The sequence below is a fragment of the Syngnathoides biaculeatus genome, chromosome 5 (genome assembly GCF_019802595.1).
Source record: "Syngnathoides biaculeatus isolate LvHL_M chromosome 5, ASM1980259v1, whole genome shotgun sequence".
Lineage (NCBI taxonomy): Eukaryota > Metazoa > Chordata > Actinopteri > Syngnathiformes > Syngnathidae > Syngnathoides > Syngnathoides biaculeatus.
The window spans coordinates 20,504,791-20,522,822 of NC_084644.1; the positions used below are offsets into that span (position 1 = coordinate 20,504,791).

At 39.5% G+C, this 18,032-nt stretch overlaps 1 protein-coding gene across 3 annotated transcripts in view; it reads right to left on the reverse strand.

Annotated features, from left to right (window-relative positions):
* Positions 1-18,032, reverse strand: part of dop1a (DOP1 leucine zipper like protein A) — a 63,124-nt gene that overhangs the window by 39,028 nt on the left and 6,064 nt on the right. For 2 of the 3 annotated variants that reach the window (XM_061821323.1, XM_061821322.1), the window contains exons 5-14: positions 15,136-15,325; positions 11,155-11,253; positions 10,718-10,817; positions 8,737-8,846; positions 7,984-8,098; positions 7,776-7,896; positions 7,568-7,687; positions 7,146-7,263; positions 6,329-6,358; positions 5,188-5,445 (exon numbers count right to left, since the gene is read on the reverse strand). In XM_061821323.1, the coding sequence (XP_061677307.1) occupies positions 5,188-5,445; positions 6,329-6,358; positions 7,146-7,263; positions 7,568-7,687; positions 7,776-7,896; positions 7,984-8,098; positions 8,737-8,846; positions 10,718-10,817; positions 11,155-11,253; positions 15,136-15,325 (1,261 nt within the window). The remainder of the gene's footprint in view (positions 1-5,187; positions 5,446-6,328; positions 6,359-7,145; positions 7,264-7,567; positions 7,688-7,775; positions 7,897-7,983; positions 8,099-8,736; positions 8,847-10,717; positions 10,818-11,154; positions 11,254-15,135; positions 15,326-18,032) is intronic. The other variant, XM_061821324.1, reaches the window with a different exon arrangement.

The following is an 18,032-nucleotide window of genomic DNA, read 5'->3' on the forward strand; positions in this document are numbered from 1 at the left end:
GCTGAACATGGGACAGCTTGACTGAATCTTCACATCATGCCACGGTAAGCTCACGCTCACTTAAAAAAAAAAAAAAAAAAAAAAAAAAAAAAAAACAGAATGCTGGGCAGGGAGAAGGAGGACCATGCCAACCCACAAGTAGTCAAATGTTTAGCCTCAAGGGAACATGATATGGCCAGGCTATTTTTGGAATTACACGGTCAAAACCGATCATAGATGAACGAACTTTTTCTTTCGTATATATTTTATTTTATTTTTTGGTGGGGTGTCGGAGAGTACTTTAGGAGAGCTGAGTCAAGAGACGGTGGGGCAATTGGCTGGAGCGTTGGCCTCACAGTTCTGAGGACCGGGGTTCAAATCCCAGACCCACCTTTGTGAAGTTTGCATGCTCTCCCCGTGCCTGTGCGGGTTTTCTCCAGGCACTATGGTTTAAACCCACAACCCTAAAACATGCATTAATTGGAGACTTTAAACTTATCTTAGGTGCGATTGTGACAGGCAACCTGTTCAGGGTGTACCCCTCCTGCCCAAAGATAGCTTGGATACACTGCCTCCAGCCCTCAGCGACCCTTGTGATAAGCGGCTCAAAAAATGGATAGATGGGTCAAGTGACTCGAACTGGGATTAGCAGGCACAAAACAATATTATGGGTCTTAAATTATGCTTTCATCTGTTAGAGGACTTGAGTTCTTACATGCTTGTGAACATGGAACTTTTGTTTTTAAAGAGTTTTGCCCATCTGTGCCACTTATCTTGCATGACCACAAAATATATATACAGTGCCTTGTGAAAGTATTCAGCCCCTTTGAACTTTAACCTTTCGCCACGTTTCAGGCTTCAAACATAAAGATATAAAATCAAAAATTTGGGGCGTGCAAAATTATTCGGCCCTGTTGGATTAATACTTTGTAGCGCCACATTTTGTTGCAATGGACCTTTCCGACCTGTCAATCACTCGTACAATAATAGCCAATCAGATAGCCGCATTGTCTTAACCCCTGTCTTGATACGCCCCTGTCGCCATATTGTCTCACAACCAATGCTGGTTGTCAGTAGCATGTGCTTGGAAAAGTTAATGTTATATAAATAAAAAAGAATAAAATGGCCCTCAGATGCTCTTGGGGAACGTTCAATTCTGATGAAAGATATCCTGCTAGGTTAAAAGAGCCCAGTTGATTATTTTTCCATAGCCTAAACCACCGTTGACAAAGTGTCTACGATGGATTTAGGCTTGCGGAAGACCGCACATACAACTGTGAACAATATCAACAAACACAAGGCTGTATGTTCGAAGGTAAGTGAGGGAGCGGTATCTTCTCTTTGATTTAATTATTATCAGTGCTTTAGACATTGCGGGAGAACAACTTTCACTTTTTTAGTGTATCACTGACCTGCTGAATGAAATGTGTACGGTTTTATGCCGAAGAGTCGGGTTAGTGATACGTAAATGCATGACGTCATGAGAGAGAAATGTCTATTTGCCTATTTGTATCACAGACTTTTAAAACAGATTACGAGCAGAGTCAAACTTTTTCATCTGGTGACTACGGTACTGAGTTAATCAACATTGTTTAGATGCACTTGTAGAAAATTGAACTTAACTCACTTATGAAGACTACAATGATATTACTCATGATCTTTCTAAGTAAAAAGTACTCACCCTGCTTTATATGTATAGTACGCATGCACTATTTTATCCAGTTGGATTTCAATATGAAGTTTGTGAGGGGTCAAACTTTTGTTGGATCGATCGCCAGCATTTCACTGTAACTCTGACATTGTGTCCTGCTCCGTCCAAAATCATAATTCTGTGTACAAATCCTTGCGTGAAATAGTTGAGACTTTCCTGTAGAACTCTCGTGGACAAGTCTGACGCATTTGGGGAAAAAACATACCGCAATATTATCTGGAATACGCGATAGGGAATCGACTTCAAAACTGTTAAGTTCAATCGCCATTTTGGAAGCTTGTGGGACATGGCAAATGTAGCTAAAGGGGGTGGTGCTTAAGATCGCCAGCCGAAAAGGTCCATTACAGCTGCAATTCGCTTTGGGTATGTCTCTATCAGTTTTTCACATCGAGAGACTGAAATTCTTGCCCATTCATCTTTGCAAAACAGCTGGAGCTCAGTAAGGTTGGATGTAGAGCGTTTGTGCAGCAGTCTTCAGCTCTGTCCTAAGATTCTCAATTGGATTCAGGTCTGGACTTTGAGTTGGCCATTCTAACACCTGGCTACATTTATTTGTGAATCATTCAGTGGTAGATTTTGATCATTGTCCTGTTGGAAGATAAAACTCAATTCCAGTCTCAGGTCTTTTGCAGACTCCAACAGGGTTTCTTCCAGAATGGTCCTGTATTTGGCTCCATTCATCTTCCCATCAATTTTAACCATCTTCCCTGTACCTGCTGAAGAAAAGCAGGCCCAAACCATGGGGCTGCTACCACCACCATGTTTGACAGTGGGGATTGTGTGTTCAGGGTGATGAGCAGTGTTGCTTTTATGCCAAACATATCATTTTGCATTGTGGCCAAAGGTTCAATTTTGGTTTCATCTGACCAGAGCACCTTCTTCCACATGTTTGGTGTGTCTCCAAGGTGGATTTTGGCAGACTTTAAATGAGACTTTTTATGGATATCTTTGAGAAATGGCTCTTATTGCCACTCTTCCAGAAATGCCAGATTTGTGCAGTGTATGACTGATTGTTGTCCTACTCAGCTGTAGATCTCTGCAGTTCACCCAGAGTGATGATGGGGCTCTTGGCTGCAACACTGATCAGTCTTCTCCTTGTTCCAGGTGAAAGTTTAGAGGGACAGCCTGGTCTTGGTAGAGTTACAGTGGTCTGATACTCCTTCCATTTCAATATGATTGCTTGCACAGTGGTCCTTGAGATTTTTAAAGCTTGGGAAATCTTTTTGTATCCAAATCCAGCTTTAAACCTCCACAACACTATCTCGAACCTGAGTGGTGTGTTCTTGGTCTTTATGATGCTCTCTGCACTTTAAACAGAACCCTGAGACTTTCACAGAGCAGGTGCATTTATACAGAGACTTGTTTACACACAGGTAGATTCTATTTATCATCATAAGTCAACATTGGATCATTCAGAGATCCTCCCTGAACATCTGGAGTGAGTTTGCTGCACTGAAAGTAAAGGGGCTGAATAATATTGCATGTCCCACTTCTCAGTTTTTCATTTGTTAAAAAAGTACAAATATCCAACACATTTAGTTATACTTTACGATTGTGTCCCATTTGTTTTGATTCTTGACAAAAAAATGAAAATGTTATATCTTTATGTTTGAAGCCTGAAATGTGGTGAAAGGTTGAAAAGTTCAACGGGGCCGAATACTTTCACACGGCACTGCATATAGTCCGCGAGAAAACCCTTCAATATGGTGAATTGAAACAATTCTCCAAAGAAAGAGACAAATTATTGCAAACACTTGATTTCAGTTATTGTTGCCAAGGGTGCCACAACCTATTTGGTTCAGGGGACAGTTACTTTTTCACTAAGGATCAGAAAGGTTTTCATTTTTTTGTGCCTTGATAAATTTAATTGGCATTTGAAAACTGCACTTGGATTTCCTTGGGTTGTGTTTAGGTAATCTGAAAATGTTTTTGATTATTTGAAACATTTATGCGTGATAGATATATCGTATCGTAAAATATTCAGGAATGGGGTGAATATTTTCTTTCCCCATACTGTCTATGTGCATACACCCTGCTATATTAGAAATCTTGGAGGGGTCTGAAATCGTAGGTGCGTGTCCACTGTGAGAGAGATAATCTAAAGAGAAAAATCCAGAAATCACAATGTATGATTTTTTTACAATTTGTGTGATACAGCCACAAATAAGTATTTGAACACCTGGGAAAACCAATGTTAATATTTGGTACAGTAGCTTTTGTTTGCAATTACAGAGGTCAAACGTTTCCTGTAGTTGTTGAGTAGGTTTTCAACATACTGCAGGAGGGATTTTGGCCCACACCTCCACACAGATCTTCTCTAGATCTGACAGGATTCTGGGCTGTCACTGAGAAACACAGAGTTTCAGCTCCCTCTAATGATTTTCTCTTGGGTTTCAGTCTGGAGACTGGCTAGGCCACGCCAGAACCTTGATATGGTTCTTACGGCACCACACACATTGACCAAATCCTGTCCGGTAGTCCTGAGCTGATTCCTTACCTTTCTAAAGGATCATTAAAACCCCCCGAGGTCATACCTTGCATGGGGATCCACTCCGATTGAGATTGACTGTCATGTTTAGCTTCTTCCGTTTTCTCATGATTGTTCCAACAATGGACCTTTTTTCACCAAGCTGCTTGGCAATTTCCCATAGCCCTTTCCAGCCGTGTGGAGTTGTTCAATTTTGTCTCTGGTGTCTTTGGACAGCTCTCTGGTCTTGGCCATGTTACAAGTTTGAGTCTTACTGATTGCATGGGGTGGGCAGGTGTCTTTATGCAGCTAACGACCTCACAAAGGTGCATCTGATTCAGGATAACACATGGAGTGGAGGTGGACTTTTTTTTTTTTTTAGAGTAACAGGTCTCTGAAGGGTTAGAATTCTAGCTGATTGACAGTTGGTCAAATAATTATTTGCAGCTGTATCACAAATAAGTCGTTAAAAAAAAAAAAAAAAAAAAATCATACATTTTGATTTCTGGATTTTTCTTTTTACATTATCTCTCTCACAGTGGACATGCACCGACAATGAAAATTTCAGACTCCTCCATGATTTCTAAGTGGGAGAACTTGCAATATAGATGGGTGTTGAAATACTTATTCTCTTCACTGTAGAAAATACACACACACACATATATATATATTAATAAAAACACACATTTTCCATATCTAGAAAGATGAAATAAATGCTGAATTTCTGAACTTTTGTCTCATTCATCTTTTGTTCTGAAATCCTAGAAGTAGTAGTGGTAGTGGTGGTAGTAGTAGTAGTAGTAGTGAAAGAAAGAAAGAAAGAAAGAAAGAAAAAAAAAGAAAGAAAGAAAGAAAGAAAGAAAGAGCGAGAGAGAGAGAGAGAGAGAGAGAGAGAGAGAGAGAGAGAAGTAGTAGTATAGTATGAAAATGTTAATTCTGAAAGGAAACCAAGTTGTCTTCCTAATTTGGGTTGATTCCGATTGAGAACTGTAAATCCTGTGGTATATATCAATGCTTTTACTTTACTCACTCCAGTATCATTGTTTTTTTCTTTTGTGGAATCTGAAGACTTTCCTCGCGAACTGGAAAGGCCCTGCTCCTGGGGGCTTTTGGACAGAGCCAAAGGGGAAACTAATGGTGGTTGTACTTTGCTCAGGATCTTGGAGCAGAGACGTAAGCAGTGAGTGAGCTCTCCAAGCCCCAAGGTTTGCAGATGACAAGTTAGCGCTGCCACCATCCGCAGCAATAGCTGAGGAAGATGCTCTGTCTGGATCTCGATGTATGTCTCCTAGAATAAGTAAGCATAGATATAACAATGTTGTCTTTATGAAACAATTATTAAGTGTCTTTTCTCTTTGCATTACGTGACTCATAGGAACTTGGAATTGATACTCATACTAAACACCCTAACCATGTTATGCGCAGTATGAAATAATAAACATACAAAAATGAATTTAAGAGGCAAAATTTTTAATTATGAAGAATTCTTTTATGAAGCCTCATCCCCGATTTTGACTCTCCCTTTACTTGCAGAGGAATGTGAGCAAGTGTTGGGCTAGTAAGTCAAAACAATTGAGGAACAACTAGAGTATTATTATGCATGTTTTTTTCCCAATTCTCTTCCACATATTCATTTTTACCTATTATTTGTATTTAAAAGAATTTTGTTATGGCTCCTACAAATAGCAATATGCATTTGCATCTTTATTCCATACCTGACTTATTTGTGCACAGAGGTTAAAAGTCATAATATACTTTTTATTAATATATTGTGCGTCACAAGCAAAATGTCATTAACTTGGATAAATGGATAAAAGAACAATGGAAAAAAATAAAAATGTGTATCCATATTTGTTTTAATATGTGCGCAAGACAATGGCATAAAATTTCATGCAATTAAGAAATAAACCCAGACACTGAGCAAAGATTACATTGTCACACGATCCACACCAAACAAGGATGAGTTTTTATTGGATGAGATTGTTATTTTCTGTACTTATTTTCTCCATAAAGTTGAGAGTTAGACTACAGAGGTCAGTCCGTTATTACGAAATGATCAAAGTTCGGTAGCAATGTAAGCCTAATGGATTTTGGTGGGATGTTGCAAGAATGCTATCGTAGCCTCAGTGAAGCAGGATGAGGTGAAAAAGCAGGAAAGAGCAGTACTTTACCTGGCAGATTACCCTCATGCTTCTAGTAGGCTTCAGGGAAAAAGAGCAAATAGTTTGAACAGACAGGAGCAAGCACAGCACAAGCCACAGCACACTAATAATACCCCTCTCTTGCCAGGATCCAAAACACACGCACACACGCTTGAAACCGGGTAATAAAAGGATTTCCAAACTGTTTGGATTGGAAATACTGTACAGACAAGCAGATTTGTAAACTGAGCATCAGTTTAAAAATCTTGTGTGTATATCTAAATATATTGGCAGGGAACTAGACACACAAGGATGTTTGTGCTTGTGTGGTGTGTTACACACCTAAGAAACATGAGCGAAAGCACAGACATTTAAAAAATTGCAGTAACATCCCAAGGACCAAGAATTTTCTGTTCTGGGTAGAGAACTAAGCAAAAAACAGTAAAGAATGTGAATGAGCTAAAAGGAGCAGGAAAATGTCAAGAAATAGATTAAGAGTCTAAGCAGAGCAAGGAAAGAAGGGAATGTCAATCCATAGAGAAGACCAAAACCATGGAAACATTGTGGTAGAGAAACGCGAAAAAGTGAGCAAAGAAATCTGTACACCATGGAAAAAGGGACGTTGACTATACAAAAACTGTATTTATGCAAAACTGGACAACTGAAACAAGAACGTGATTAATGTGAAAAATTAAATATAGTACATAAAAAAATAAAGAATTATTAACACGCTATCTGTACGTAATGCAGGCTACATCAAAAATAAAGTAAGGCGAAAAAAGTGAAAGAAATGGATGGTGTAGAAAAGACTAAGATAAATGGACAACACAACAGTAAGTAAACCTACCAAGGAAACAACGTCCAATAGGAAATCAACCAGCTGACAGAACTCCATCAAGGAGAGCTCTGGAGTATTTAAACTCCCAGCATGCCTTGAAATACTTGTTTGCACATTCAGTGTCCTCCTACAAAAGAAGCAATATGATGTCTGTTGGTTGGTGAATAAACCAAATACTGTAGATAGAGTGAAAAATCTTATCTCTGAGATGGATTTCCATCAATGCAAATCTGCAAATTTTGCAAATCAATAAAATGCATCCATTATATAAAAACATATTGACTGCATTTGGATCCTTTAAACTAAGGAAAATTAATGGTCGAAATATGTTGTCACTCATGGATAATTTGTAAATGATTCATGTAATTTAGTGTACTTAATCTCAAAAAAGTATATTGATGTATATTAAACACTTGTTTCCAATTCTGAACCTGCAGCACTCCTCAAACCAGCGAGCAATATAGTCCCACATGTAGAATGGCTCAAAAGAGTTGAAAAGGAGATTGGCTGTTTTAATCAGTTCTGCTGTCTTCTTGTTCTCCCGAAGTTTACTAAAAAAGAATTAAAAGGCCAGCATTTATATAATCAATTCAAAGTATGATAACGCATGTAAAAGAGGAAGTGATTTATTGGACTAACCTGCTAAGGTGTGTGTGGTCCTTATTGAAAGAACTTTGGTTTTGGAGGTCCAACTCAGTTTTGCACTGTGTGTGCAGTGTACGAAACACTTCGATAAGAACATCTTCCAAGATTGCTGGACCTGAAAATTATGCAAGAAACTAGCTAATCACCCACCGCTGAGCAGCATATTAAGAGCACTAACTGCCTTATATCAACATATTGTTACCAAGCTCTGGTTTGTCAAGAAGACTGATGAGGATGCGAAATGGTTTGAGGTCATGCATGAGAATACTTTCCTCTTCTCCACCACGCGCTTTGCCTTGCAATATCCCCACCATTGCCTGAAAACACACACGATGTAACAGGGAAGAGACATATGTGTAAAATGCAGAGATACAACTTGATAGTTTGGTTACAAAAGTGAACATAAAAAAAACAATATTACATTTTCTGTGCCCTTCTTTCATTTTTCATTTAATTTTCATGTTTCACGCTCTGTCTGCCACATGAGCGAAAAAAAAAAAAAAAAAAAAAAGAGTCCCCGGAGTCTCAACCCCCTCCCGATGGATGGAGTTCCAATGACTACCTCTGAACAGACGGCACAGGAGCAAATGACAAAAACAAAAATACTTTCTAAAACTAAATTTGCCTCCTGGTTTCTTTGTGCTCTATATGTTCGAACCCCTGGAGTGCCACAGGAAAGCACATAGTTTAACAGAGTTTAAAGAGAGATGACTTCAAAAACTAGCTACAGGAAAAAGAGCAGAAGGAAGCATGACATAAAAAAAAACCCCAAGAGGATGTGTAATGCTGGACAACTCATAAAAGAGATAGCATGAATAACAAAACAACCAGATCCCAGAGACAAATCTGCTAAATTAGTGGCATCCCCATGACACAGACTGTCTTATACATGGCCAAATTCTCTGCAATGAAATCAATTTTGAGCTATCCTGTATTCCAATACAAAAAGCACCACCTGGACAAGCATGTCTTTTGAGAAGGTGTTAAAATAGTGGCAAGCGTGCTCTTCTGGGTTGCTCTGTCGAGTGGTGCGGGGGCCTGTTTTCACCCCATTGTTTTCAAAACCTAGAAAAAAAGCACAAGTAGTTGAAAATGAGTGGAAGCACACTTGTACATGTGGTTGGATTAAACAAAACAATCTTATCTGTTACTATTGTGATGGTTACATTGCTGTGATGACTGTAAACATCAACAAGAAACCACTCAATTTTGTGTTTGCAAGACAAAGAAAAGTTGACCTGAAAAGGCCATTCGTATTCACCAGAATTATACACAACAAAATGGCCTTAAATTTCCAATTGTTACACATACACTAAGGAAAAACTGAAATGAAATATGGACTTAGTCCATGCTTTGCAGCCACAAAAGTTCATTCCCTTCTAGAAAGGTATTCATTGCACATTACATTTTAAAATGTGTTTTCAGAAGAGCATTTCTGAGGTCAGAGGTACTTAAAGATTGGCGGGCCTGACTCAAAATCATGGTGATAGTTCATCTGAAGTGACAGCAATCATGTCAGAACTCTGTGTGGGCTGGTTAAATTCTCGATCGAGTTTTTTTTTTTTTTTTTTTTTTTTCTTTAGGGATGAGGCTGGGTCATATGTTGGAAGATTAAACAACTTTTAATACGGACAAAAGAGTTAGCTACAAAGAACCAGTAAATCCAATTCTGACTTGCTAACTGATTAAATTAATGTCCCAGGATATTCATCCATGTAGTGTAGAAGTCGTGTTTGGAAAAACAAATCCACCAAGAAAAAAAGCTCAAGTTCTCACACAAACAATCCCAAGAATAAGTATGTTTTCCTGTCATTTCAGATAAAGAGGTGTTAAAACCTTTGTTACAAACACTGTACAGCCTGGTGCAAAGATTTTTTTTAATTTAATATATCTGTTACAATATGCCACAAAGTAAGATAGAAAACTACATATTTAACAGATTTGCTCCTACTGTGTGTAGTATGCCACGTTAATCTAAACACAGAACATCACCCACAAAAAGATTCTGTTCCACCACCAATCTAGAAATTCAGTGAAGAAGAAACACTACTGGATATTTTATACTGATCTTTCCCAGAATGTTATCAAAGGCGTTGTAGCAAGAGTATTTCAAAATGGTGACAGGTGGTGACGACAGGAATTTTTTTTTTTTTCCCGGACGATTTTTTCCTGAGTCAGGTCGCCTCTCGACAGGCAAAATCAACATCATAATTCATGGAGTTATAATTTAGGAGTAGCTGGCTTTCCTCAAACACGTAGGAGCTTTGGCCATAAATATTGAAAGTTTAATATTTAAGATTCGTGTCCCCAAATGATTTCAGATCATAATGTGAATAATTTTATAAAACATAATGGCCATAAATATTGAAAGTTTAATATTTAAGATTCACATCCCCAAACTATTTCAGATCATAATGTGAATAATCTTATAAAACATAAAATAGTCTGAGGTTTGGCGTCCTTGATTAGGAAGGGGCAAAAGCTGACCCATTATCTTGATGTGTGTACTGTGTACTAGGTCTAAAGTGTTTTAAACACAACTTAAAGCTTGATATATCCATAGCGTTACAGAGACTTACCAGCATGTATATCCAAAGGGATTTGCAAGCACAAGAAAAGGAAATAAGATTACAGCCTTGCCCGGAACTACATTTATATTTCTCAAAATCGAAAAAGGTAGCACAAGGCACATTGTGTGAATATCGAGAATTGGCATTCCTCCAATTTACCAAGTAAAATTCCTCATTTAAGTCAGTGTTCTTTCAAATAAAAATCTGTTGGCTCATGCCATATGTTGTAAAGACATTAATAGTAAATGTTCCTCTAGTATAGTATATGAGTTGTCATTAAGCATACAAGTGTGTCTACAGTCAACATTCAAGCACAATGAAAGTGAACCGGTTATACTGGATAGGGTCTTTGTGTGTATTTCGCACCCAGTAGCCACGCGTAGAGTCTGCGGTTCAGGGACATGTCTCTCCTCAACACCACATGCAAAGCAGCTGACAGGATCAGTATCATGTCAGGGCGAGTGGCCTGAGCACAACAGAACAAAATATTGCAACTTTATCGTATCGTATCGTGATTTATCTGCATAGCCAACAAACCCTTTCATATTGCAACTGACACCTTGGGAAGTTTACGTCTTGTCACTATGTGTCTGAGAATGCCCGAAATAGTATTTTATGGGTTTAGGTGTGTATAGGTAAGTGTATGTAGGTGTGTATAGGTAGGTAGGTAGGTAGGTAGGTGGGGAAATTAGTTCTCCCGGGCACTGAAATAAAAATTCAGAATTAACATATGTGACTATCTTAATACAGCTATTACAAAGCCCATTCATTTTCATCCAAATGACATAAACAGCTGCTCACACCTGGCTCATGTGGAAGGGGAAGCAAAAAAGGATCAAATCTAAAGTGCTTCTCTGCACCAAAACACTCGAGTCCTGGACCGATGTACTGACAGCCTCCACCTGATGAGAAAAAACACAGATTAACGGATACATTAGGGATGGGCATGATTTATCAATAACTGATTAATTGATACGAATGCAGGGTTCACGCTGCCTGTTCACGACCTTGCTAATGAGTAATTGAAAATTGGATGCGGCGAAGCAAATATTCTCTGTTCACCACTCTTGCAAATCAAGATTGCCCTGCATCAAAACTCAAAAGCCCTTCCTGTTAAGAGTGAGCGGGCTCATTCTGTCATGTGTGAACATTGTTAGTTATTTAGTTGAGGGTGGCATAACTCTGGTGGTAGTGTGCTCATCTCTCAACCCAAAGGTTGCGGGTTCAGTCCAAGGCCCCTGTGATCATGTCAAGGTATCCTTGAGCAAGATGCTAAACCCCCAGGTGGTGTTGATGCTGCATCATCCATAGATGAATGTGGAGACAGTGTTAAAGCGCTCTGAGTACCTGAGGTAGAAAAGAGTATTTACCACTTAATTGTTTTCCCTCTTTTCATAAAAAGCTTTATGCTACTGTCCTGTTGCTGATGGCTCAGCAGAAAATCTCACGATCTGCTCAATGTATTCCCCAATTTAAACTAGTTCTTGCAGCTTGCTAGATGCTTATTTCATCAACGCATGAACTACTAATCCACTTTGGTTGTCATGCCGAGCGGTGGCACAAGCTCGAACCAGGGTGTAGCAAGCTAGTCATTTGGGGGCCCAAAGCTTTTCCCCCACGCTCCATTGCTTGAATTGGGCATGCTCCTCGTTTACATTTTTCAGGTGCCCGATCAAATTTGTTGTGTTAAAGCTATCTGTTGAAAATAACTTATATGTTGTTTAGGAGACCACAATCCCACACTGACAGCGTTTTTCTTGCTGAAAAGATCTAACCAACCACATTTCGAATTCTAACCAAGTCTGGGAAACCCTGCTCCGTATTAACTCTAGAGAGAGCAGCAGCCTATCCCAGCTAGCTTCAGGCGAAAGGCTGACTACACCTTGAACTGGTGAACAGTCAGTCGCATGGCAGATATCGACACGATCACTGAGCGGGAATTGATCCCATGCTGGCCGCACCAAAGTAAGGCATGTGTACCACTACACCATCAGTCACTCATTTAAAATTGCTAAAAGTTAATTACGTGCAAGGAACATTTCAGACAAATGTCATTCAGGTCTGACAAATGTAGTATTAATTAGGATAGTTTTAAACTTAATTCAAGAAAGAAGCAATGATTTCAAATATATTTGGGCAACCACTGTAAAGCTCTCCTCACGCTGAAAGACAGATTTATCAACAAGAGGACAAAAATAAAAATGGCATTGTTCAAACTGCACAAAAAGGAGTGTCTCCTATGAGAAAGAAGATAACCAGAATATCTAAAGATACCTTTGACATTGTGAAAAAGTGACTAGAAATGAAAGAGCAGCATTAGCAACAAAATTGAATGTTGAATTGTGCAAGACGAGTGGGAAAACAATACAAGAAAAACTGAGAACTTACAACGTTCAGCTTGTTCAGAAAATGCTGGAAAGTGCTCATGGAATTTGGAAAAAAAAAAAAAAAAAAAAAAAAAATGCAAGAATATTGGCATTTGTATTGAAAAAATCTTAGTGGGTCCATCACTATGTGGGATTTATTCTTGATTGAGAACAGCTCCAGCAACGAAGTATTTGTATGCATCCAGACTTTTACATGCTTTCAAACTCTTCTGTATCCAGTTGTCCAAGACAAGCCGAAGCCAATTAACAGTCAAACTTCTGATCGGCCAAAACATCAATTTTGATATTAAATATGGATGCTCCTATATGCCAAGCGTCTCTAATTTTTCCATGTACCTTTGTTTATCACCTTCTAAATGTTTAATGGTATCGGACAAAACTCTTGGTGTTGTGCTATATAACAGCTCTTCGTTTTGTCTCAACTGCGAAATAGTTACACCATTACACCACAACACCACTCTTTTCCGGAGCAATGACTTAATTGATCACCTCAACACGAAAGCTGATTGGCCAATTACAAAAAGCAGATAATTAATGATAATTAAACCAATCAGAATGGTGTAAACTTTAGTTTTTAGTCGTTACTTTATTTTATTTTTATTAGTTCATATACTATTATTTTACTTATTACTTTATTTTATGGTTGTTCGTTTAAGTTATATTTAAAGTTGGGTTTTATTAGTTAAATACTAAGTTTTGAAACCAGTGAATAATCATATTTCTTAATGGTGCTTCTAATATCAATAAAAATAATAGTTTATTACTTTTTCCATACTCGCCCAGCCCTCTTGCACAGTACTGTAATAATGAACAGTACAGTATAAGAAAATAAATGAGAATATAGTCATTCTTTTATTGGTTGTCATCGCTACATCATTTTAAATAAAGGTTTTACTTGGGGGAAAAAAAACACTGCTCCCTAAACTATAAGTGAGCAATCGCATCCTTTACTCAGACAAGGCTTTCTCACTCTCTGTCTCGCTCTCTCTCACTCTCACCCAAAGTATCCTTTTTCAACACTGCTTAGCCAATTCAGGGTTGTGTGGAGATAGAACCTATCATATTTATCTTTGGTTAAAAGATGGACTAGACCTTAAATCACCAGGTCATATAACGGACAACCATTCACATTGATATTCAGTCATTGATTCAGAACCGAGCCCATGATAGCTGCTTTAACATCTGCAGAATGAACCACTAACACTGTCACAAACCACATGAAACAAAATGAATAGAACCAAATGACTTGTAACAAACTATTAACTTTCTAGATAATCACTTCTGGAACTGCATTAAAATACCCAGCAGATACATTTTTTAAAAACTTGAGATCAAAAGGTATTATAAATGACATATGAGTCCCTCTCATTAAAGGGCCACTGTCATGAAATGCATGATTTTTAGTATGTTATTAACGAAAAAACGGCAGCCGATATGGACCCATGTGTTTTTTCACCACAAAACATGATTTTGACGTATACAGCTTTTTGTAACTCCCGCCATGAAAATCCTCTCGGGGGATTTGTTTTTGAGAAGCAGGAAGAGACATACATGGCAGGACCGCCCTCAAGTGGAGTCGTTTGTTTCTATTAGTTTTACCTACGGGAAGGGAGGTCGTTGTTCCTTCGTGTTAGCCAAAATGCCGGCTTGTTGCATTGCTGGACATTGCTTGAACACCCTTCATAAGTTTGCCAGAGACCCGGTTCGTCGTGAAAAATGGAATGCAATAGACGAGAGCTTCGTGCGTTCCAAATGACAGGTAGGTGTGTATTCAGCAACTAAACAAAATAATAGTTTGGGGCGGACCACGTAATTGGTCTCTCATAATGTAACGAAAATCCGTGTACGTATGACTGGCGTGCTAAATGGCTCAGCCGGCGAAGGCTGCTACATTGCCTCGCCAGCGAAGGCTGCCGCGTCGGCTCGTGGACGGCAGCGGGCCGCGATGGCTCAATCTCCACCATGGAAGTAGATTGGACAGGGAGGCGGTTTGGCTTTGATCGCATATCATCTGAATATGGCTCGAAACAATAGGGTAATATTGCCCCAGTAACTTCACTCGGTTGTGTAATGTTCTCTTCTTTGAAAAAGAGCTTCCATGTCAGAAGGGGCGTGTTTGTCTCCCATAGTAGGGGTTCACCGCGTGTTTTCAATGGCAAATGTCCAGGGTGACGTCACGGACAGGGGATGCAGCCAATATGGCGACCACTTGGATGTCGTCGAATGACACTTCCGCAACTTTGCGCACGGATGACGCCCTCTCCGCTCATATTTATTTTTTTCGTATAGACATTGAAGTGAATAATGTTATATGTATTTTTCATTACAATATCTATTTTAGAATGTTTATAGGGATGACACTTGACCTTTATCTATTTTGAAAAACTGAGCCTGTACCATGAGTTCGATGTCACTGCCCATGATGTAGAGCTGGTCCTCCATGGAGAGCTTACGACTGAGGTGCAGCAGAACAAAGGACACCCCTGGGAGACGCACAGCGGGGCTGGTCAGGATGCTACCCCACAAGGCACTGTAGAAGGCTGACTGCTCCACTGCTGCTGCAACTTTCTCCAAAAGGTTGTTGGTTCTGTAGCAAAGATAGTGTATTTGTTATACTGCATGACCTGTGACTACACCTGAGTGAAACTTTTTCAATACAAATGAGTCTTCTCCAGATAAAGGGCATATAAGCGATTTGAAATGTAGCAGATCATGGTATTTTTCTGAGAACAATCAGTTTGTATATACTTGAGTCATACTTTTGCAAAATGAAATTGAAGCACCTTGAAAAATGATTCTTTTTATTGTATCTTATTGTATTCAGCAATAACAAAACAATGCAAATAAACATACTGAAAAACATAGTTCAATCTATTACATTTAATGGAAGACTTTATATGAGGTAATAGGAATGGGAACACATTAGTCGATGAGGGTTCAGTGTTTCTTTTAATGCCAGAGCTATCCACAGATTTCACAAAGAAATATCATCAACATTGGAAAAGTATTATTGAAATTCCTCTCTCGTTCAGATAGTCCAGTGGGCCGGCTGGAAAACTGACAGCTAATCAGTGTTTGCCACGCCTGCAGTGCCTCCTGTTCTTACCCACCATTGCTCGTGGATACGTTCCACCGAACAGAGAACGTCCACTATCTGGCATTTTGTGGATGATTTTTGTGAAAAATAATTAAACAAACAAAACAAAAATAGCATAATGTGCAATGTTCAAGCCTGTGCGTTTGAGCCAGAATACACACAGGTAGAACTTCGACGTGTTGGAGAGGGGGCGTGGCGCTGACGACGAACAATAATCCCATTATATGGACCGTGGAGATTTGTGCTTTTCTGAGAAGTTGGTTTAGATGTAGAGAATATACACCAGGCGTGGCCAGACCTTTTTACCCCAAGATCTACTTTTCAAGCAGCGAGCTTCTCACGATCGACTGAGGATGGGGGTTGGGGGGGTGACTGCCGGAAATAGAAGGCCAGCTTGCTAGAATGCAAATTTATATGCATGCGGTGGACTGGTCGATCGCGATCGACGCATTGAGTACCCTTGATATACAGTGTATATCCCATCTTGTGTGGTGAATAGCATTCAAAAAACGATCCCTGAAGAAGATGTTTACGAAGGCTACCACGAAGCCATATGTTGCGGGCTCGGTGCAGGTGGGCGTATGTGTTGATGAGACAGAGTGCGCATGCGTTATGGTGTTTGATTGACGGCGACCATTGTGTTGTGGGATAAGAGCCAACAGGATTCATACTCAGTCTGACCCAAAAAATTTAAGGGCTTTTTAGGGGCATTCTTAGGGGCTGACATGAAAAATTTAGGGTTGACAAGGAAAAAATTTAGGGCCGACACGAAAAATTTAGGGCCATAGTGGGAAATCAAGAGAAAGGAAAAAAGACTCACCCAATGGTTCTTGTTTCATCAAATGTTCCAGTGTCTCAGTACCTGTGACAGTGATCACCTGTCGCCCCTTGTGGTAGTTCTCATTGATATGACCATTGTCAACGTCTTCACATAACAGTATACAGAAAAACAGATTCTAACTACAATTGCAACTATATACACAAATGTCTTCTACTGATGTCTGTTTCAGCACCCCTACTCTAGCTCCTTGAGCCTACCCAGTGCCTCCTCTATTTGTTGCCGCAGAGGTGCCAAAGTGGCTCTCTTGTCCTTTGCGCTGCCTCTGAGTGCATTGGCCTTGGTGATAAACCTCAGATTCGTCTTTTCTTCTGCCTCCTCACACAGCCTGTCAGCCTTCTCAATAAGCGTTGATACGTCAGTCTCTATTCTGGCTTTTTTGGCTTTGAGGCAGTAGAGATGAAAAGTGGGCAGCGATGCCAAATGTAGCCAGGTACAAAGTCTTCCTTTCCCCACAGTGGTGGTTTTTAGCAGTGTCACTGTCTGTGAACATGACTGCAAACACTTTCAAATTATTTTCACAAGATTTGTAACTGTAATGGCTGCAGATCACTTTTAAAGTCCACATGATCTCTGCCTTTAACAAGTCCGTCTTCGTGTATTGAACTACGTTCATAAAGCCTGACTTCTGGCTAGAAAACTGTAGGTGCGCATTAGGGATCACAACCGGTTACAAATAACCGGTTATAACCGGTTTTCGTTTTTTTAAAACCGAAACCGTAATCGGACTTTCGAAATCTGTAAAAATTTCCAATCATTTCTTCCGGTTCCGGTACTCCACATTGCGCTATTTTTTCAACATCATTTCCACTTTTTTCAAGTTTTGCTGTTAGAGTAAAGTTGGACTCAAAAGAACATTCAGTTAAATCAAAGAAACATTAAACATGGCATCGAGGAAACGCTCGGTATACTTTCATGCCCTTTCTGAAAGTCCGAAAGAAGAATGTTAACATAAAAACATTTTTACAAAAAAAATGAAAATTTAACTTACACGAGTGTGTTATTGAAAGCCACATTCAACAAGCTTGTTTGTCAATATTGTATACAACCTACCCCATTACCGCGGAGCAAATTAACGATCAATGGTGTAGCGCCGGAGAAAAGGAGTCGAAGGCGGAGTGTCGGACACAGGAACAAAACTTGTTTTATTGGCAGACATCAAAACACTACTCGCATAACGGGGGGAACTCTGTGAACTTGTCACTCCGGAAGAGCAACAACAAAAACAGTCCGTGCGGAACCCCGCACCCCAACTTGATTTCCGCGGGTAAATTGACCCCTCCGTAGAAATTGCGTCATCCGCGTCGCTGACCAGAGGCCAGAGATCTGCATAAACCACGCCCCTTCCCTCAGACAACA